The 23011-nt window shown below is 37.9% G+C and overlaps 1 protein-coding gene across 4 annotated transcripts in view; it reads right to left on the bottom strand.

Annotated features, from left to right (window-relative positions):
* zfpm2a (zinc finger protein, FOG family member 2a) overlaps positions 1 to 23011 on the bottom strand; it is a 219671-nt gene that overhangs the window by 84113 nt on the left and 112547 nt on the right. For all 4 annotated transcript variants that reach the window (XM_057835246.1, XM_057835245.1, XM_057835247.1 and 1 more), the window contains one exon: positions 13085 to 13196. In XM_057835246.1, the coding sequence (XP_057691229.1) occupies positions 13085 to 13196 (112 nt within the window). The remainder of the gene's footprint in view (positions 1 to 13084; positions 13197 to 23011) is intronic.

Below are 23011 nucleotides of genomic sequence, written 5' to 3'. Positions count from 1 at the left end.
CCCTCCTGTTCTAAGGACAGCTCACGCTCATTAGCCTGACACCCTCAATGGCACTGATGCAAAGGCGAATGGCTATTCTCACACGCACACAAGCACATCCTCAAAAAACAAAAAAAAAACAAAAAGCAAGTGCACACTGACAAAACATTGCATTATCATCTATGGAAAAAAACAAACAAAAACAATTTAGTACTCATCAGCGCCCATCACTCCCTTTAAATGCTCTACCTCTATTGTTGTTTTTGTCTGGGGCTTTAGCCTGCGGTGAATGCAGATGGACATTTATGTGTCAGCAGCCATTATGCGAATTTTCAGTAATGTTGTCGAGCGTGTGTGTTTGTGGCGAATGTGGGTGCAGTGGCAGAGTGTGTCGTCTGGTGGCTCCGCACTACAGTTTAGCAGGGAAACAGCCTGCCCGGCGGGAGAACAATGCACATAAAAGGCTGCTGGAAGAAGCGTCTGGAGCTGAAGGCTTTCACACTGGTCTGAATGGAACAGCCACAAAGTGGGACATTCTATGTATGTACATGTAACATAGATCCCGGATGGGGGAAAAAAAAACATGATTATATTAATGAGGTGCGATAATAACTGTATAAATGTTATAGTGAAGTCCCACTCTGATTGCTATTTAATCTGCATTTCGCTAGCCTCCGACATCCATCTCCCTCCTTCTCCTGTTCTTCTTTTGTCTCCGTAAAGCCTGTTTTACAACTTCTCTATTACAAATGTGCAAGCTTCAGCTTCAAAACCAGCCGCTCCTCTCCACCAAGCTCTGGATTGAGCCTGACCGCACCGAGTTATCGCATGGCTCAGTGCAATCAATTATTGTTGCAGCAGAATCATTAATAATTTCCTAATGAAAACGATTCTGTTGATCTCTGTTGTCTTTTAATTAAACATAATTAGTCGGCTGCTCTGAGCTGTGGTGGGGACTCCTTTAGGGTACAATTTTGTTTTAATACACTGATAATGAAATTTCTACATTGTACCAGTTGTTTAGTTATTATTCAGTCACGCCATTTTGCTATGTTCCGAGATAACAGATCATAAACCCTCGCATGCCCTGTTTGCCGCAGTCTTTTAAAAAGAAGAGGGTTGAATACTCGACACTCACTGGCAGCAAGCAACGTGTTTAAGTAAAATAGAGCAATGTAAATTGCTTCACACCAAATATTAAACCGTGCATTTCAAGTATAGAAACAAAAGTGTGTCAACAAAGGCCACGTTGGTTCATCTCACGCCTCAGAGGGCTTTCCACCAGTTGTAATGAAACAGTGGCATAAAAAAAGGGATCTGATTATATGGATTTAGTAACTGTGAAATAATACAAAGACAGCAAGTTCTCTAATTCTTCTGTTTGGATTTATGTAAAACATCCTTGTTACATTGGTCAATTTTGCCATGAACAATTGGCTAAATTAATCTAGAGCAGTACTTCTTCCAAATAGTGATGCCGAGGGGTTGTGTATGTGACCTTGGGGAGCATACTTTTTTTGCCGTAGTAGTATAAAGTGTAATTGCACATCCACTCAGTGGGTGGCAGTGGCACTCTCATATCTAGAGTCTGCGCAGTATTTTTGAACCAAACAAGAGCATACGGCAAAGAGCACTGGAGATACGGAGAGTTAAGACGATGACATATGACGAAGCATATGTAGCGTTTGGCTTTGACTTTTAATACAGTGGGAGACGATTAAGATGTCACTTAAAAACATTAGACCCCAATCACATTGATAAGCCGCTTGATTTTTTTTTTTTTTTTAGCGAAAACGTGCCGAATAGTATTGCCAACATTCGTCCTGCTTTGTCAGTGTTACATCAATAAACCAGAGAGCATTGTTAGCATCATAAGGTGGCCTACCAAGTTGCTCAGTGCAAAATGACCCCCATACCATAGCAAAGGAGCTGATACTGCAGACAGCAAAAATAAGAATTGTCCCTCTGTCCAATGACACAGTTGTTTTTGTTCTACTAATGTTTGCTTTTTTTAGTCAAATGGTTTGGCATAATGTCCTCATTAGTTAACGTTGCTAATCAAGTTTTAATTTGTTATCATTTATTGATTTAGTACATTTTATTTTTCAGTGTCAATTGGTCAAGAAATGTACCTTGAGTGTATTTTTATAGTTTGGATGTGACTATTTTTTTTTTTTGTAACTTAGGCAAATTGATGCACTTTAAGTCTTTTCTGTTACAAACAAAACAAATGTTCATAACGTTATACTTTATTGTAAGTCAAGAGCGTAGGTTTGTTTTCAACATTAGTAGGTATAACAACATATCCTGCATGTACATTTTTTGCTGGAGATGGGACATTAATAAGACCAAAAACATTGGGTGAACTGGGGTCAGGGCTACATTTCTCACAAATATAAACCTCAATAATCGATAGGGTTGGGCATCGAGCATCGATGGGAATCGGTTCTAACAGTCCGATGCTCCCGGAATCGTTCGAATTTTAAAATTTCAATTCCTTGTTTCAATGCCCTGACTGCCGAGTGGAAAAAAAATTCTCGAGTTCCAAGCCTGATTTTTATATACAAGTTAAAATTAACCCTGTGAGAAGTTCATTTAATTAAAAAAAAAAAATCACCGAGAAGTTAAGACTTTAATATAAACTATGTAATTTTTTTTACCCTGCATTTTTTTTTAACCCTGCTTCTTAAAAGAATCGGAATCGAGAATCGTTCAGAACCGGAATTGAAACGTGCAATCGGAATCAGAACCGGAATCGTTCAATTTCAAACGATGCCCAACCCTAATAATCGATAGGCTAAATGATCAATGCAAAATAAATCTTCTTTCATTTGTATTGGTTCAGGTGATACAGCATTTGATTCAAACCTTTGTTTTCATAAACTGCTCAAGAAACGGTTTGAAAACTTCCAAAATGTCTGGATTTTATTAGCAAGTTTAAGTTGCAATATTTGAACATCACTGCAATTATATTAAGATACACAATAAATACAAACGTGTTAATAGTCTCTTGACTATCCAGGAATGCAAAAAATAAACATTTGTCTTAAGACCACTCAACATTTTCTGTCTAAAAAAGGATATATAACTGAAAAAAACTTCTTGGTCAGGGATTAACAAAAATAAATAAAAATGGAGCCTTCCCTCAGGTAAAACACTACTGATTTTGTCCAAACTGAACAAAAAAATGAAAGCTCATTTGGGCTGCTTTAAGACAACATAAATTAAATAAAAATGAAAATTGGGGAGAAGGGGTACACCTCGGTTCACTGCATTTCTTACAGTTTAATTAATGTTAACAGTAGAAAACACATACACGCAGGACACTTCTCTCTAAGCAGCAAATTCACACAGGTAAATGGTATGCTAACTTTGATGCAGGTCAGACTAATCTAAATTACCTATATAACTGAACTCATTTTATCATGCAAATAAGGTTGTTTAAAAATTGTGTGTGGGGGGGGGGCAATTTGAGCATCCTGAAAAGTCGGTAGTGCTATGTTCCTACCGTCTCTATGCAAAAGTACGCCCTTGTTGTAAGTTGATCTATATTACTTTTTCCCTTTATATTAAAAAAAGACAACGTCATGCAGAGATGTACTAATATAAAAATTATTTTATAGACCATTGATACTATTTACAGTGGCGGCAGAGAATTGAGGGGAGCGCGAAACCTTTACGTCTTCCTTGGGGGCGTAACAGAAAATAATTGAGAAGCACTGCTGTGGAGAATAGTGGACATGTTGAATGTTGATGTGGCCTGATTTAAAGATGAAATATTTGATCTGATTAATGCCTCATGATATGGTCATGTTAATGGTGTGTAGCAGAGACAATAAATGACTATGAATATGGCTCCCAGATTTACATGAGTAATTTAAGTACTGTAAGTAAATGTGACATAAAATGTAACTTTGTCAGTCAGGATAAAGAACAACCATATCACGTTTAACAATTGGACACAACTAAAAATCTTCCAATCAGGATGGGCACGCAGGAGTCTTTGTTAGTTTTTTTTTCCTCTCCAAGTTTATCAATCTGTTGTTTATCTGCAGGGAAAATTCCCAACTGGTTCCTATCTTTCTTACCGGGTCCCTGTCTGTCATCCTCACTCGCTCCTGGCGCTCCACTCTTACTGTAACACATAATTACTCTGCAGACTTTCTGCCTGTTTCTAGAACTTCTGTGCTTCAAAGAAATTGTCAGAGTGTGGAGAAGAGCATTGTGGGAGTTCCAGGTGGATTTCTTGATAATGAGAGCGCAGTGGTACAGTTGAGCGTTTTAGTAATGGCTGGCTGCTAAGGCTCTTCATGGGAGTTTAATGTAAAACAAACAGGGCCACAGTGGCGGCCTGAGAAAAGCAGATATTGAATTTGCCACAATGCCACTTCAGGGCTACTGCAGCCTCTTTTTTTACAAATGAAAATTAGTCACAAATAATTTATATTCATGAATTTCAAACATTCCAACGCCTCGAGCCTTGAAGGTTTTTCCTTCCTCATTTTAGGGGCTGAAACTTTCCTATCAAAAACCATCAAATAAGCAGCACCAAACAAGAAAATGTACTACACGTCTCACATACCTGCATTTACTTACAGTAACTGACATCAACAACATTAGTGTGGCCTCCATAGTAATGATGTAGCATACTTGATTTATTAATTCTTTGTGATAGTGAAATGCAAGTAGAGCATTCTGAGTAGTCCTGCTCTGAACATGGGACCGAGGGCAGCGCAATGTAAGGAAACAATTTCACCTTGATTTGCATTCCAGCTGGTCGTTTGAACCACAGTTGCACTGATATTTGATGTAGGATCCACCTTACTGACTGATCTGCCAATTTGCTAATTTGTAGTGAATTTCCATGTATTTCTATATGCAGGGTGTCCATAAAGTCACTGTGCAAAAAAAAAAAAAAAACAATCACATAATTTTGTAAGTATCTGTAATATAAATAATGTGTGAAGAGCATTTATTTTTACCATCAATATACAGTATGTAACATTTTTTTTAAATATCTATTTTTATTTTAAGAACTATTTGTGAGCATGTGGAAACCTGGAAAAAAAAAAAAAAACATATACAAATAGTTAACGATAAGTAATAATGAGTTCCGTTCCTACGTTGGCGACGTAACCCGAATTTCCGCGTACGTCGGAATTAACCGTCTAAGTACCCCTAAATGATTCCTAAATCTCAAAATAACTATCCAAAAACATGTATTATGCATTATTGTACTGTCATTGCCAAGATTTTGGAGCTAAATCTTAGCTAGGCAGCGAGCTCAGTGTGTTTTGCTGACTTTATTCAGCTTCTCATGACATCAGCACTTGCAGAATGAAACTACAATAAAGATGAAATTACATCAGTTTCATCTTCAATAACAGCAATTCAGATTTGCGTTTATAACTAGTTACTAATTCAGCAATAACAATCCACAAAAACGATTAGCATGTATCAGTTAGCGTCCGCACATCATCAAAAACAATCACACAACCTAGCCCAGAGGTCCCCAACCTTTTTTGCACCACGGACCGGTGTTATTTGGGTCTTTCTTTTCACGGACCGGTGTTCTGACAAATTTTGCAACCCATCAAAAATTGCTACGATGCGGTTCTGCGCATGCGCATAACGTTAAACATAGCCGCAAAATGCGCAAATGCAGCGATTCCAAAGTAAACACTACGAACTTTCTTGAAAGAAAGGAATATTAACTTACGTTTGATCATGGAATGACTTGTAGAAAAGTTCTCAGATTCATCCTGCCATGTAAGCTGCATACAACAGCTGCACACCGCGCTCACCATTAATGACTTCGCCTTGTCGTTAAATATTAATTAAGAAGCCCGCTTCACAAAGATACGATTTTGGAAATTGTAGCAGGGTTTTCAATGCTCTTGGCGTGATGTCAGGATATTCCAGAATGACTTTAATCCAGAACCTCGGTAGAGTTGTTGTCTCGAATGTACGTTTAATAAGGTCCCCGTCATTTGCGATCTCTCTGTTTATTCACAAAGGGGTCACGAATCCACTCCTTCGCAGTTCGTGGGTCTTCGAGGTTGTAGGCTCGTCAGGTGCCCTTTTCGCCGTAAAAATATCCTTTTCGCCGTAAAAATATCTCCAAAGACGTCTGTTTTCCAGTTATCTTCGCTCGTGTGGGGGCTAATTATTTCCGGGAACAAATGTGCTGCGGCTGCGGCCTAGTAATACATTATTATCGAGGACAAGCGCACATAGATATACTATATACACAAACAAGATGTACTGCTAGCAGTCCAAACAATGGACTTCTATGACAACATTGTAATCTATCCCATAGTATTATATCTAGAATAGACAGAGATATTGGTGTGTTAAGCAGGGGCACAGGGTTAATTCGGCGAGAATGCGGTCGTTATTAAATTATTATTTCTGTGCGGCCCGGTAGCAAATGCGCCATGGACCGGTACCGGTCCGCGGCCCGGCAAATGGGGACCTAGCCCTAAGTATTTGACCACAATTGAAAACGCACAATAAACAGTACGAAAGGTATTATACTGTATACAGGTCTTGCCTCTGTGGATGCTTCACAAGCAACAAATGTGCATGCAGACTTGCAGGTGTAATCACTCCTCTCTCTCTTGGCAACGCAACTTCTTCGTGGGAGCAAATAAGCTAGTAATGTGCACAAATACGTTGTTCTTCGTGTGTACATGCCCTCTTACTTGCGTGTGGAAGTACTACCTGTTTTATGCTTCCTGCACTAAAATAAAAGCATGCATCACAAAACAAGTCAACATTATTTTAAAAAGTCAAGAAATACATGAATAAACAATCAATAAATAAAACGACTGGAGACAAAATGGCAGAAGAGACTCCGGCATCGTGGAGTTGAAATCACGGGATTGTCTTCTTTCTTATACTTTTTCATAGATTCTTTCTACATAGACTTCATAATGGTATTGACAGGTCAATTCAGCCAGCCACGACGCAACGCCGCCAAGCAGGAGTCCCATCCCACAATCCGCTTCAGTTATTCACAGTCGGTCGCAGTGACACACGCTGCGTTCTAACGCCAGATTTAGGGTAAATACAAACAGGAAGGATTGTTTCAGTAGTGATTTGTTCGAGGATTCAAGGTAATTATTACATTTTTCGTACCATGCATGCATGGGAGAAATTAGCCGCTGCGGCATTGGCATTATAGTTTGCAATATTTACGTAAAATAAATGCTAACTGCCCAGTTCTTTGCTCTTTTAACAAAGAATCGAGACTGTTTTACGTCCATATCTATAAAAATTCAGGGATTTAAGCATTTATTCACAGGAATTCCAACGTAAAAAGCTATTTGTTGTGGTAAGGCGGTGCCACAGTGACTTAATGGAGCAGCACATTCGACATATTTACGTAAAATAAGTGCGAACTGCCTGTTTTTTTTTGCTTTTAACCAATAATCGAGACTGTTTTACGTCCATTTCTACAGTATAAAGAATTCAGGGATTTAAGCATTTATTCACAAGAACTTTCACCGTAAAAAGCTCTTCGTCTGTTTCCACTCGGTCAGCTTTGAAGGAGATAGGCCCCTTATTAATCGGCCCCGCGCCCCGTGTCCCGTCAATACCATTATGAAGTCTATACTTTCTTTTACAAATACCAACTAAGTTATATGTAAATATTTTTTTACTGCACAGACTTTATGGACACCATGGATTACCTACAACCCTTGTTTGAATTCCCTGAAAAAACAAACAAACAAACAAACAAACAAAAAATGGGAACACAAATACATACCACACTAAATTATAAAAAAAATATGACTGTACTACATCATACACAAATTTTTACTGGCCATTCTGTTACTCCATAATGCTAGTTGGTCCTGTTGTCGCTCAGCACGGGTGGCCCATGTGGGATCCCATCAAACTGTCCAATTGCTTGTTCCACTCTCGGCTGCATATATAATACATGAAACACTGCCATAGTATAACACAATCTTATTTCTGCTGAATGCCGGTCACTATTGCTCTCACTTCACATACTTCTGAAACTATTGGGGACCGATGATGAGTTAAAAGTCTAAAGCGGAAATCACAGAGTAGAATAATACTCTGTATCCACTCAAACCAATCAACAGTCAGATACTCCCCCATAGATTTACACTGGCAAACATCCAAAATGAATGGCGACTATCTTTGCAAGCAGCAATAAAGAAAGCCGGGCCCAGTGAAACGTGAGCCAAAACATATTCTGCCAGCATACGGTGCAGTGAGATATTCCCTATTTTCCATAAGTAACACATCTCAGAGAGCAATGAAGCAGCAGACAGAGTGGATGCAGCACAGGGTTAAGATATAAACAATCTGGGCCCTGGCATTTCAAGGTGGGAGGAAAGTTGCAGTTGGACTCTGATGAGAAAAAGAGAAGAGCCTTGAATCAACCCACACTATAGCGTCGACACTTTAACATTCCATTCCAGAAATTCTTGCCAAAAGACCAATATTTTATATTACATATAAATTATTTTTCTTTTACATTTGCTCCAGAGGCAAACATAGGCGCGCACACACACACAGCGGCTGCTCCTGCAGTCCATATTTAACTTCTGCTACTAGATTTAAATTAATTCGTTGTATTCTGTTATCACATATCAGCGTTTAATGATTCGCTTGGAGGATTTCCCAATAATGAACTTAATACAGTACAATACGGAACAACTGTCACAGGGGGACGTGCGGAGATGTCATTGTGTTTAATTTAATAACATCAAAGTGGAAGTGGCAAACAAAGCAACTGTGAATGACACAGCTGAGCGAGTAGTATTGTGTTGCGTGCGATGCTCATCATATATGTACACCACACATGCTTAGCTCATCATATGTGTAAGTGGCCAAGCAAATTGTCCACCACAGACAAAACAAGTGGGAAATCCCGTTTTTGTAGCCTCATTTTTGTTTCACACAGTAAATCTGCGAGCAAAAAAGATTAGACGATTTTTAAAAAAAGTGCATAATCTTCTTTAACAGCTTATCAAAACTTTAATGATCTGGTGATAAAGAGCACAAAGTTAAGTAGCCGGTTAAGAGGATAACTCCCCAGTGCAGTCTAGTGATTAGTAGATGAGAATTGGGAGACAGAAAATCCGGGTTGCAAATCCCACTCCTGCCACTTATTCACTTTGAGGAAGAAGACTCTCCGTTTCAGCTTTGGGGTTATTGTCACGGAGTAATCATTTTTAAAGAGTGATAAATAAAGTCTTTCCTTCACCCTGAACAACTATACATTCGTATCTTTGTTTATGTATACATTTTGTAGCTCTCTTTATAAAACGTATCAAGATTAGCTTCAAAAACCTCACGTTTCTACCTTTTATTGAAAGTTCCTCCAACATAATTTTGAGGATCCTGTGTACCACAAACTTAATGTTTGCCAGTTTAAATGAGGATTTGCTTAAAAACAATTTGGCAGGCTCAAGCGTTAATGGTATGGGAGGGTAGGGGACTTTATTGTGGTCTCCAGCTGATGTGTTGAGGACATTGGCACTGAATTAATTTGCGAACTTTCCAACCTGCAAGCAAACAATAGGTGTTTCATTGAAGTCACAGTGACTGACATTGCATTCCTATAGGCCAATGCTCACCTTTACTCAGATCCTTATTGTCATCAATTGGGTCACTCCATAATTGGAGGACACTTTACATCCCACTCTTCAAATATTTAAACAGTCCACATACAACATACTAAAACGTTCCAGGGTAAATTTACTTGTCACATGACAAAAACATTTTTAACACCAAATGTCTTAAGTATCCCCTAAAATGTAATTTTTGTCTTGTTCCATCCCCCCAATTACCAAATTTCATACCAAATAAAAAAGTTAAAATCAAATTTTAATGTAATTTAATGGGGAATTATTAATTTGAACAAACATATAATTTCGGATATGAATTATTATTCATGGAATGTGTGTCCCAATACATGCATGCAACTCTGTTATCATAATATTTCATAATGGTAAAAGTAGAAGACAGCCGAGAATCACATGATTAACTGGATTTGATCATCAGGCAGTTAAAAAAATGGGCTGAGCAAATTTATGTCCTCACTTCTATTTTTCATTATTATTATTACTATTATTAATATTATTATTTTAAATAGTTAGCCTTGAAAGGACATGACTAAAAAAGTAATATTGTTCGCCCTTGACCCCCACTGGGGTCCTGTGGCTTTTTAAACATTCAATTTCTAACAATGGCCCACTCTACTTCATGCAACCCTGTTATGCATATTATCAGGATGGAAATCTGAGTGTCTGATTGGTCTGAACAGTTTTAATGTATCACATGGGAGTATGACATACAATATATTATTTTATTTTTTTTCCTTTTTACTCAGTTACATAAGTAAGCTCCTCTTCTTGGTCAACAGGAAAACCTCAATAAGTACTAAAGCTAACTTCTATTCCTGAGAAAAAAAGCTAACAGGATGGCTTTGCAACTCTGTTGCCTGCAACCCTGTTACTTTGATTATGTCAAATAGTTTAAAAAAGTGCATCATCTTCTTTAACAGCTTATCAAAACTTTAATGATCTTTTTACTGATTATTTATAAATACAGGGATCCCTCATTTTTCGCGGTTAATGGAGATCCCCAGCCACAATGAAAATTGAAAATCCGCGAGTTTAGTAAAGAAGTTTATAAAAAGAAAAATTGGCAGCACTGGAAATATACATGTATGACATGTTTCCCCCCAAAGTAAAATAAAAAAAAATTAAAAACCCTTATGTGTGTATCTATATTTTAATAAATGTTCTTTAAGAACTGAAAATGTAATAACTATGCATAGACTTCATAATGATATTGACGGGACACATTCCCCAGATGCTGCGCCACGCCTTCAAGTAGGGGGCCGTCCCACACTCCGCTTCAGTCGGTCGAAATCGGTCGCAGTTATTCTCAAACACATGCAGCGATATACGTTGAAAATGTACGAAAGCTGTAACGCATATAAACAGGAAGGATTGTCTCAGGAGTGATTTGTTCGAGGATTCAAAGTAATTATTATATTTTTCGTACCATGCATGCATGCATTTTGAAATGTTGTGAAAAAAAATCAATGGGAGAAATTAACCGCTATGGCATTGGTGTCATAATTCGCCAATAAAAAAATGCTAACTGCACATTATTTTGCTTGTAACCAAGAATCGAGACTGTTTTGCGTTCATATCTATAAAGAATTCAGGGATTTAAGTATTTATTCACAAGAATTTTCAATGTAAAAAGCTCTTTGTGGTGATAAGGCAGCGTCACAGTGGCTTAAAGATTAGCAGCACATTTGACATATTTACGTTAAAGAAATGCTAACTGCCCGGTTCTTTTCTCTTTTAACAAAGAATCGAGACTGTTTTACATCCATATCTATATATAATTCAGGGATTTAAGCATTTATTCACACAAATTTACAACGTAAAAAGCTCTTTGTGGTGATAAGGTGGCGCCACGGTGGCTTAAAGACTAGCAGCAAATTCAACATATTTACGTAAAATAAATGCTAACTGTCCGTTTTTTTTTTTTTTTTCCTTTTTTCTTTTAACCAAGAATCTAGACTGTTTTACGACCATATCTATAAATAATTCAGGGATATAAGCATTTATTCACAAGAATTTTCAACGTAAAAAGCTCTTTGTCTGTTTCCACTCAGTCAGCTTTGACGGAGATGGGCCCTCTATTAATCGGCCCAACGCACCGTGTCCCGTCAATATATAACGAAATCTATTATAAGAGAGGTATATATAAAAGCAAACAATGATTTGTACATCCATCCATCCATCCATCCATCCATCCATCCATCCATCCATCCATCCATCCATCCATCCATCCATCCATCCATCCATCCATCCATCCATCCATCCATCCATCCATCCATCCATCCATCCATCCATCCATCCATCCATCCATCCATCCATCCATCCATCCATCCATCCATCCATCCACCAATAGAGACATAATGTAAAAAAAAAAATCCAGAGAAGGGCAGTGGGTGGGTGGTTACCCATGGGGTATAGGTGGACTTTTTTTAAGGTAGACTGACAACTCTGAGTGTCATAATTATTGCTGATTCTCAGGGGTGCAAATACTTATGAAACCCAGTAAATTACAAACAAATTATTGAAAAACAAATCATACAATGTGAGTTCCAGAATTTTTGTTTTTTTACATTATGTCTCTATAAGTAAAAACTCAGTTATGATTGAAATTTCAGACTTCTGCCTATTTTCTAATTGGTTGAACTTGCAAAATCACAAAGATGGGGCAAATATTTCTGCTCCTTAATGTATTTTAACATTTTTAAATAAAATAATTTATTTATTTATTTATTTTTCTGATTGGGAAAAAAAAGTGAGGGATCATTGTGCAGAAATGTGAAGGCTTATTTTATGAGAATTTTGAATAGTAAAAAAAAGTCTTCCAGTTCTGGAATGACCCATTTTTCAATTTTATGTTTCTTCTTTGTCCTATGTACCACCCCTCTCAAAAAAAAAAAAAAAAAAAAAAAATCATGTGACTTTCCCTACTAATTAAATCCAAAACACTGCTGTCATAGGGAATTCAAATAACAAATCACATGGAAACCAGTTAAACTTTTGCACAGTACCGAGCATATCTCACCACATTGTTTACCTCTGCACAGTAAGAGAAAATGAACAAATGAAGCAATAGTAGCCCCACCTCAATTCCTACATTGTTCTTTATCTCCTTAAAGACAAAGTATAAAAGGAAAAGGTGGGGCGCATTAATTACGGCAGTGAAATCTAAAGACAATTAACTTTCTATGTCAAGTGATGTTTCTCAGTTCTTAATCAGTGTTTTAATGTTATAAATTACTTGCTGGATAAGAAAAACAGATAGCGAGTGAGTGTGTGCATGTGAAGCCGCGTGTGCTCATCCGTGCAGCTTCTGAACACTGGAGAAGCGAGGAATGTACAAGAGAGAGAAAGTAAAAGAAGGACCAGTAGACAGGCAGGTGGGAGTTGAGTGGATGAAGGATCGTCTGTGTCTTAGCGGCGATGCTGTGCTGTGTTGTGTTGCGGTGGTGAGAGATAACATGATTCCAGTGTTGCTTGCTTACCTTTGCTGTACACCACACAGTTGTTTTTGTTGTCCTCTGCTCCCTGCCAAGTCACATCCAGCAGCCACTTGGGGCCGGCGCTCAGCACCACCGGGACCGTGCTCTTCGTCTTCTGGAAGGAGACAGATAACACACATTCATCATTTGCCTATTTTGGTGATTAGAGAAACACTAATAACCGACAATTTACTTCAGCTCGGAATGGTCGCTCATATACAGATAATTTGAGAAACTATAAGAGTCCATCTCAATCCTTTTATAAACATTGCTAGGATGTGGATATATTGGTCATGGCCCACTGACAAAAGACTGCAGTTGTAATTTTAAAGGAAGAAAAATTGTGGAAAAGACCACATCGTGTTGAATCAAAAAGAAGGCAGCTCGGATTGAAAATCAAGAATTCCAAAGAGATTTACCAGAGGCTCGCAGGCTCTTCTGAATTGAGCAAAGCATGAAGTAAAAGGAAACGACTTTTAAGAAGGAAGGGAACGTTCTGTAGTGAACTTTGGTCACATTGTACCACACTATCGTCAAGATCTCACTATTTCCTGAAACAAGTAGGGAAGAATTTAAAGAATCAGTATCTATTTCAAAGGGCAATTGAGGTGAGAGCTTTTATAATATGCTGAAAAATTATACTGAATGTGTAAAGTCATTTTTCTTCTTGGTCAGAGGTCAAACAGGGAGGTATTTTTTTTTGGAGAGGAAGGTATTTTTTTTTGGAGAGGAAAAGAAAAGAGACAGATAGAGTACAATATCCTCTTAATAGGCTTGTGTGCCAGACTGCCACAGTATATGCATGCTGCATTTATTCGGGTTGGCAACCCAAAATGTTGAAAGAGCCATATTGGACCAAAAAAAAAACAAAAATTTGTCTGGAGCCGCAAAAAATTCAAAGCCTTACATAGGCCTTATAATGAAGGCAACACATGCTGTATGTATCTGTAATAGCTATATTAGCCTATTATCAAAATGACTAAGTTGGCTGAAAATACATAATGAGCCTTCATGATTTAATGTTTATTTTCCCTGCAGTGCATCCAACGCACCACATGACTAATCTGTTGTATGGTGCCACCTCAAGTTTAACTTCATTACAATATTAATGATTTTTTTCATTGCATTTATATAATTAAAGAAATGCAATAAAGAAATCTGATTTTTGATGTCATTTTTATTTTGATGTTTCGAAAAAAACAAAATGAAACGTGCATAACATGCCCCTTATCTGGGCATGTCTTTGGTTTTTTTCTATTATCTCGGTTTTGTTTTTAAAGTCTGCAAATAGGTGTTCTGATATGTTGATGAATGTCTCTGTGAACAGCTTTCCACACTTTATTATCTCCCGGGTTGCAATAAAACTTGCAGCAGTTGTGGAGTTTGGCGTTGCAATCCACTTCTTAAATCTATTTTTGCGCTACTCTAAGTTCTTCAGAAGTAATGCAATCGCAAGTTTTTTTTCTCACTCCCAACTGGGTGCTCGGCATGCCTTCCCTGGAAATGTATTTCCACATTACTCTTTCTGTTATTTCACAACTTCTCGTCACAGAGTAAATATTTAGGCAATCCTTCTGCATTGGCGATGAATGCCAACTATTTGGTTCATGAAACGTTGACTCCTCTGTTTTCCTCGGTTATTTTTCTCTTTTTCCCTTTCGGATCAATGGCCCATCACACAGCCGCCGTTTTGTTTACAATTGCCACCTGCCTGGCATTCCGCCCTATTGATAGAAACGTGTGTCGCAGGCTATGACGCAAAACTTCGTTGACAGATATGTTAAAAGTTAATATTTATTCAACACATTTTTACAGCATTGAAAAACATTATGAATGTTTGTGTCATTTTTGTTCTCCTACAGAAACCATATCAAAACAAAACATACATTTTCCTCCCCATCTCTTTTCATTTTCAAAAATGTTTGAAAATTGCACATGCAGCTCTTAAAACACGGGCTGTCGACCCCCGACCTAACATATGCTTGATTTTCTGTGTTGCTGTTGTTGAGTATGTGCTAATGCTAATATTTCAATGTCATATTCATTATTTGGGCATTACAGATATAGTACTGTTTTGGCCGCAATCTCAAGTAGTGTTGAAACAATTACTCGATTAACTCGAGCAATTCGATTAGAAAAAAGCTTTGTGTCAAATTTTGCTGCTTTGAGGATTCATTTAAATAGAGTGACATTGTAATCGTTTGTTTTGAAAGTGTTAAATTTAGTTTTATTTATTTGGGTGGACACATTGCCCTCTAGTGGCAACAGTGAATATGACATAACTTGTCTAACATGGTTGAATCCAGCCGCTCCAAGTTAAGACCAACATAAGGTATGTTTTTGTTTGAGCTAATATGTTTGTTTATGCATTCTTTATTTAATTTAGTATATTATTATATACATATACTAGGGCTGTCAAAAGATTACAATTTTTAATCACGTTAATCACAGCTTAAACATTAATTAATCATAATTAATCTATAAAATCATCTATAAAATATGAAATATTTTTCTGTAAATTATTGTTGGACTGGAAAGATAAGACACAAGACGGATATATACATTCAACATACTGTACATAAGTACTGTATTTGTTTATTATAACAATAAATCAACAAGCTGGCATTAACATTATTAACATTCTGTGAAAGAGATCCATGGATAGAAAGACTTGTAGTTCTTAAAAAAGTAAATGTTGTAATAAATAAATAAATGTACAAGTTTTAGAAATTTTATATTAAAACCCCTCTTAATGTTTTCGTTTTAATAAAATTTGTAAAATTTTCAAACAAAAAATAAACTAGTAGCTCGCCATTGTTGATGTCCATAATTACACAATGCTCAAGGTGCTGAAACCCATAAAATCAGTCGCACCAAAGCGCCAGCAGAGGGCGACAAAACACCAAAAAACACAAGCAACAAATGGATATGACACTGTGCTGTCATTTTAATCTGTTGGAGCGGGGCATGTGCGTTAAATGTGTTTTTTTTATGGGAGAGATGTGTTTTAATGATTTGTTAAGAGCATTGTAAAGAAAACGTTAGCATTTTATAGCATTTAAGCTAGCGGAATTTTGCTTTGCAAGTAAGCCAATTGTTCTTTTGTTGTACATAGATCCTGATTTATTTAGTTTTGAAGATCATTTGAAGCTAAGCTCGGGTATTTTAATTTTTTAAAATGCATTTATTGCTCATGTGAAATGAAAGTGCAATTCTGCAGTTAAAGGAAACACTCAGGAATTGTATTTACATTTAATGCTCTTTTGAAAGTGATATCTTAGCAAGCCAAAATAAATATTATTGCAAGCATAAACACTTGTTTATGTTTATTTGTTTAACAAATCTAAAAAAAAAAATCACATTAAATGTTTGTGATCCGATTATTCGATTATTTGAACTAACTAATTGATGGATTAATCGATCATCGAAATAATCAATAGTTGCAGCCCTAATCTAAAGTCTATAACCATCTGCGTAATGCAGTGGAAAATAAACTACTATTTTCCTGTGCTTTCAACTTATATCTGGGCATGGCAACAACCTTCAAGAATGAATGCAAATGTCACCTGAGCATGTTAACGGTCTAAATAGGCACAGATCTGCACAGAGCATGAGTGCTACGCTGGGGCAGTGTGTCTGCACGCCTCCTCAGCCACCCGCCGGTTTCTTTTTTTTTTTTTTTTTGCTTCATGGACTCCATCTAGTCACAGGCTAGAGGACAAACAGCTTTAAAAAAAAAAAAATCTCAAAGACGATGCGGATCTGTTTGTGATTTTGGCAGCAAATGTAAAACAAATATAGCCTCCAAATGAAGATGTTATATTTATGCGACATTCACTTGAAGATTATTGCTCGGCATAAACTGCACCACCCAACTGATAAGAGGTTGATATTCTTATTTTTTCCCTTGGCATAGTCTTATCCTGTCTTGGCAGCAGATGAGAGAAAGACGACCTCAGTAATTTAAGTCATCCTGGATTTCACATTTCAAATTAGCCTCACAATAAAGTCCTCTATCGGGTAACCTGAAAATCTCACACCGCTGTCAAGGAAGCAGAGCAGACTGGCCGATTGTTGCCAGGACGACTATCTGAAATGGGAATCAGATTAACCCTTTCTTAGATCTCAAGACTGGTGCCATCTCTTATTCAGCAGCGAGAGGCCTTTCTCCCATCCCCCAGAGCCTTTGGGAATTTGTGATATTCCAGCTGCTCTCCATGTAGCAACACAGACGGAACACCAACCTAACTTGACATCTTAGTGTTGAGACATTATTCTCACCACTCTATTTATTGCTTTAATTTTGTCACAGAGGGTATTACATATAACTGAGTGAACTGTCAATTCCAGTTTACTTTGCTTCACCCTTGTAGCAAACAAGTGATGACAGTTTCTTACTGCAGATTTACATAACTCATCCACATTGACAAAAGTGTGCTTTGGAAGCATGCATGTAGCAGCCGCCACAAAGACAAAGAGATGCACAAGAGCAAGTGCGGGCAACATATTTAGGATTAAGATAGTGTGGCGTCACTGCGGGGAGGAGTGTTTGCAAATGCAAATGAAAACATTTCTACAACCGGATCAGTTGGCCTAAGTGGCTACTATGCAGAGAAATGCAGATTGACAGGCAGAAAATTACAATTTCCCCCAAGCGGGGGCGAATATGAGAAACTGGTTGAATAGTAACTGTAAAGAGACTGTAAGTAAACGCTAATGTTGACAAAACATGATGTCGAGGCGGTGATATAATTGTGAGACCAAGCCAATAAAAAGTTTGCACTTGATAAATGATATATCCTGTACAGCCCCAAACCCCCCCCCCTTCCCCCCACACACACACACACACTCGGTGCATGTTATGGTATATCCGCCCCCTGCCTTCACCTCAGTGGTTTCAATACTCTTCTTGCTTTTTCCCCGAGCTCTGCTACCTTTCCTCATGTAAGAGATACAGCGACCCAAACAGTGTAGTCAGCGAGGAAGTGATTACAAACTGATGCGCCAAATTCGCTATAAAATGAAAATCAATATTTTCACAAGTTGCTGCAACATAAAAGATAACCTTCATTGATTTTTTTCTTGAGACTTAGGCGTCTGTGATAACATCTAATATAAATTTTCAGCCACACGGATTTGGATCAGAGCCGAGCAGGGGTTGAACGATAAGTTCCGCGCACATCTCTCAGAGTTGGATTTTTTTTTTTCCCCTTCCTCCCCCTTCCGTCTTCCAAGGCAGGGCTGCACTATTTATAATTGGCCCTGTGTGAGCAAAAGCTTCTATCAGGAATCTGTTCTAATTTTTATTACGGAGAAGCTAAAGCCTGTTCCAGATAATTTGGAAATTTCAGGGGAATTGTGATAGAGCTGATGGCACAGCCGGACCGTCTCCAGAAAGGAGCTAACCTGTAATAGCCTCTGTGGCTGCGCTGATTAAATGTTGCCATAGATGAAAGACCTGCCATCACCGCAATAAATTAACCAATCACACAAATCCCAAGTTGCTACTAATCCCTCCTTGATACCATGATCCTCTGATCAGCTGAAGGAGGTAAAGAAGAAAGTGTCTTGTGACACTCAGACTGCCTCCAACTCCCAGCTTCCCAGTGTAAACAACAAGCTAATGATATCACCGCTGACCACCAGTGGCTGCTCTTAACGTGCTCCGTGGTCAGGGCAGGTGAAATCGATACAAACCTTGGTGGGAATGATTCTTTTCCTCATGCCCTTTTCTCTTGCTTCCTCCAACAAGGTCACTGACACTGGATCTAGGATTTAGACAGCTGAGCGATCAAAGCTGTCCTGTCAGTACATTCACCCCCCTTAAGGGTGGGTATATTATTGAAAGTGTACCTTGTCATTTCTTGTTTACAAACAGTAGGGTCCCTGCTGTGAATGCCCAACCGTCAAGTGTGAAATTAAATTTGCCTACTCCCCAAAAGTGTCTGAGCGCTTCTTAATTCCGCCCACTGTGACATACGGTGCAGCTAATTGAAGTATACACTGAAAATGACACTGGCCAAATCAAAATATCAAAGCTCAATCAGAGCAGATATAAATAGTAGCCTATTTACCTTATTGGCCCGAATATAAGACGGCCCTGATTATAAGACGACCCCCTCTTTTTCAAGACTCAAGTTTGAAAAAAGACTTTTTGAACACCAAATTAATTTTTATACAGAAAATAATTACAGTACATCTGAAATAAATGATTATAACAATATATTTGAGAGAAAAAGCATGTTATTTTGCCTCATTCAAATCTTAATATCTGAACATTTAAAATACCGGTATGTAAACTAAAGTGCAATCACATTCGTAAATGAATGGCTTCTGGTTTTTGAAATGTAAATAAACGAATCTTTTGTGACAAAAATACAAAATTGCAATAACTGCATTAACCATCAAAATGAGGTCTAACTGTAATTGTAGTCTTGAAACAAATCTGAATAAGGAAAAACATTGCAATAAAATAAGGCAAACTGGTTAAACTTGAGAGTAGCTGAGATCTGTCATGACAGAACATTACTCCTCAAGTTCAGCATTCGCTTCAATGATATGTGGTGCCTTCTAGCGTCGTGAATGGGTATAATGTCTAAACCGCGAATATAAGACGACTCCCACTTTTTCAGTCTTATTTCAATGCAAAAAACACCGTCTTATATTCGGGCCAATATGGTAGTTTATGGTCTGCACAGATAAGCGCTAGCTAGAAATGTTAGCTCCAGTTTAGCCCTGTTTACGTGAATGCTCAGTGTGTATGTGAGTGGAAGTTAAAGTATGTTTTCACATGAGCCACAATTTTGTATATCGCGGTGAACAGTTGTTGTGACCTTCGGCTTGTCCTAAATGGGGTGACCAAAGGAAAAGACTCATGTCATGTGATGTACTGACTCATTGAGAGAAAATAAAATATACACTGTCTTTGCGGAGGTTAGCTTTCGTGTGCTTTGTAGTTCACTTTTTCAGACTGTGGGCAGTGAATAAAAAACAGACAATCACATACAGTACAGTATATTATTTGCAGTTTTGCATTCATATTTTCACAGATTTTTGAAGCGAACCTATCCCCAATTAAGGCCTTTTCACACTCGCGTCAGCCCAGTGTGAGGAGCGGTCCACGGCAAGCGCAAAATGGAAGGAGCCACATATCCTGACACAGACGCTGTCAAGAAGTGAAAAGCGGCAAGCATATTTACTATAGTCGCAAGCACCAATGCATTTTTTTTTTCATTGTTGCACAAGAAAACAGCAACTTTTCCTATTTCAAGGAGTAGGGGGTATTATAATAGCCGTGTAAAGAGTTTTGCTAGTTTCGGTGAGAAAGTGAATAGTTTTTTTGTTGTTCGTGAACTACATTTTCACACGAATGCACATTGAGGTACAATTTAGCTTAGCAAGGAGAGGTATGAAAGTCATGTTTTGAGTGTCCCAGAGCTCGCGAAACAATAAAAAAGCGCATTTATCAAGGTTTTGTCAGCTGTGATTTGCGTATATCCATCTGCCGATACAGCCTGATACCACAGATATAAGTACGCCTGTCCTGTCTCTGTTATTGGAGGCATTGTTGACGTCAGCGCTTGGCGCTGTGAAAATAGAACAAGTCTCTATTTTGGGCCCCGCCTCTCAGTGAAAATTCAATCAAGACTTTGTGCTCCCTCCAAAATGACCGCTGCCGCTCACTCTCGCCAAGAAATCCCCTCCCACATACACAATGAATGGGTTGCCGCTGAAGCCTTTACACTAGGCTGCCGCTATTTTGAAATGGCCTTTCTTCCCAAAAAATGTTACTGCTGTTTTTATGCTCAGGCACAGCATAATTATTTTGGCCGGGAATCTGGTGAAATCTTAGGGATTTTTATCCATTTTGATTTTGTTTGCGTTTGAGATGTCATGTTGTAGGTCACTGAACGCATCTCATCCGCTGTCAAATGGGAAACTGAAATATGTGTGGTCAACCTTATATTAAAATTGACCTATAAAGTAGTACCTATACATAATAATTAATTAATTAATTAATTAACTACTTTAATTCGTTCCAGGACCTGGTTTGTAAGTCGAAATGGTCATATGTCGTGAAGGATTTTTCCGTAAGAATAAATTATAGTTAGATTAATTCATTCCACAGCCTAAAAAACTATGCTTGTCCTTAAAAATACTGCAGGTACAACTACAAAAAGCAATTACACATAGCAAAACAAAAACATTATAAATACAAATCCGAATAATAATAATGATCTAATGATTTGGGTTCTAATGTGGCGGTTGTGTTTTGCATGCTGTTCCTGAACGCACCTTTTGACTGACGAGAGAGTAAAAAAAGTGCGGAAGAATGGGAAGTTTTTACTTTTTTTTAATGTTCTGTTTTTGTTGGCATTGGCTACGGTGGACAGTAGCCATGTTGTGTTGCATAAGTTCTGAAATAAATGATTAAAACCTTGCCGATGAAACAAAAATAATAATTGTCACCTTAACTTATGAGGACTGGCGAACGAAGGTCGGAGGTGGACCGTCAAAATTGTAGACATATTCCGGCCGTATTGTCGAGGCAGTTCACTGACACGCCTATAATTTCCATTTTAATTTCAGTTGTGTCATTTTTTTCTTCCTTCTTCACCAGTTACACTAACCTTCTAGGGACCCATGTTTCTTTCTCTCACAAGAATATCCGCTGGAAAAATGTGAAATTGTGACACTGTTATAAATCGTTGTATTTCGAGCGTGTTGTCAATGTCGAGAAAAAGGACGAGTCAAATTTTCCGTCGGATGTCGAAAGGATCTTATGTTGATGCGTTCTTATGTCAAGGTACCACTGTATTCGTTGACATTAAATGTGTGTAAATGGCAAATGGGGAGTTGTTGGCAATACTGTTTGTGCACAGTGTTCACATGATATATGTTTGCCCACGTGTTATGTCATGTAAATCACTAAGCTTACTAAGACGATTTCATAGGCCTAATAGAATGTAGTTTGTTTGGTTTGAATAATTTTGCTACTACATATAGTCATTTTTGAATGACGGGGCATGATAATGTATATAGTCACCATCTTGTTACATCCTTATGCAATTACAAAATCATTTAAGACTGGTTATCAATCATTTGCTGATTTCCTATACAGTGGATCCTAATGATATGAGCACAATCCATTCCACAACTAGCTGTGCTTATGAATTGATTGGAATAACTGAATTCCAGTTAATGTGTGACACACTTCCCAAAGACCCCCCATGTTACACCTAAATAATAGTAAAGGTATCATTTTTAATGCTTTATAATCTGAAAAAAAGGTGCGAGCCATACGAGCAGGAGGCGAGAGAGGTAGGAAGTTGGGAGGCAGGGGCCGAACGCCGTAACATTAATGGAAACGATAGGATAACTGGAATATTTTTTATTTTATTTTCTGGAATATTGGAGACTTCACTCGTCACTCGCATAGTGAAAATTTGCTCGTGCATGCGACTCTTTTACACTCTTAATGATGCTCTTATCTTGGAAAAACTTGTAAAGTGAGGCACTCGTATCAAGAGGCATAGACTTCATCATGATATAGACGGGTCAGATTCGAGCTTCACTGCACCACGCCTTCAAGTAGGGGGCCATCCCACAATCCGCTTCAGTTATTCGCAGTCAGTCGCAGCGACACATGCAGGGATCCAATGCCGGATTTATGTTGAAAAAGTACGAAAGCTTTACCGCATACAAACAGGAAGGATTGTCTCAGGAGTGAATTGTTTGAGGATTCAAGGTAATTATTATATTTTTTGTTTTTTCACAAGCATTTTAAAAATAAAAGGCCACATTGTCTAACGGACTAGCATCATTCTTCGACATATTTACGTAAAATAAATGCTGACTGCACGTTTTGTTGTTGTTGCTTTTAACAAAGAATTGAGACTGTTTTACGTCCATATCTATAAAGAATTCAGG

The sequence above is a fragment of the Corythoichthys intestinalis genome, chromosome 4, assembly GCF_030265065.1.
Source record: "Corythoichthys intestinalis isolate RoL2023-P3 chromosome 4, ASM3026506v1, whole genome shotgun sequence".
NCBI classification, from domain to species: domain Eukaryota; kingdom Metazoa; phylum Chordata; class Actinopteri; order Syngnathiformes; family Syngnathidae; genus Corythoichthys; species Corythoichthys intestinalis.
This window is presented reverse-complemented; position numbering and strand designations above follow the sequence as displayed.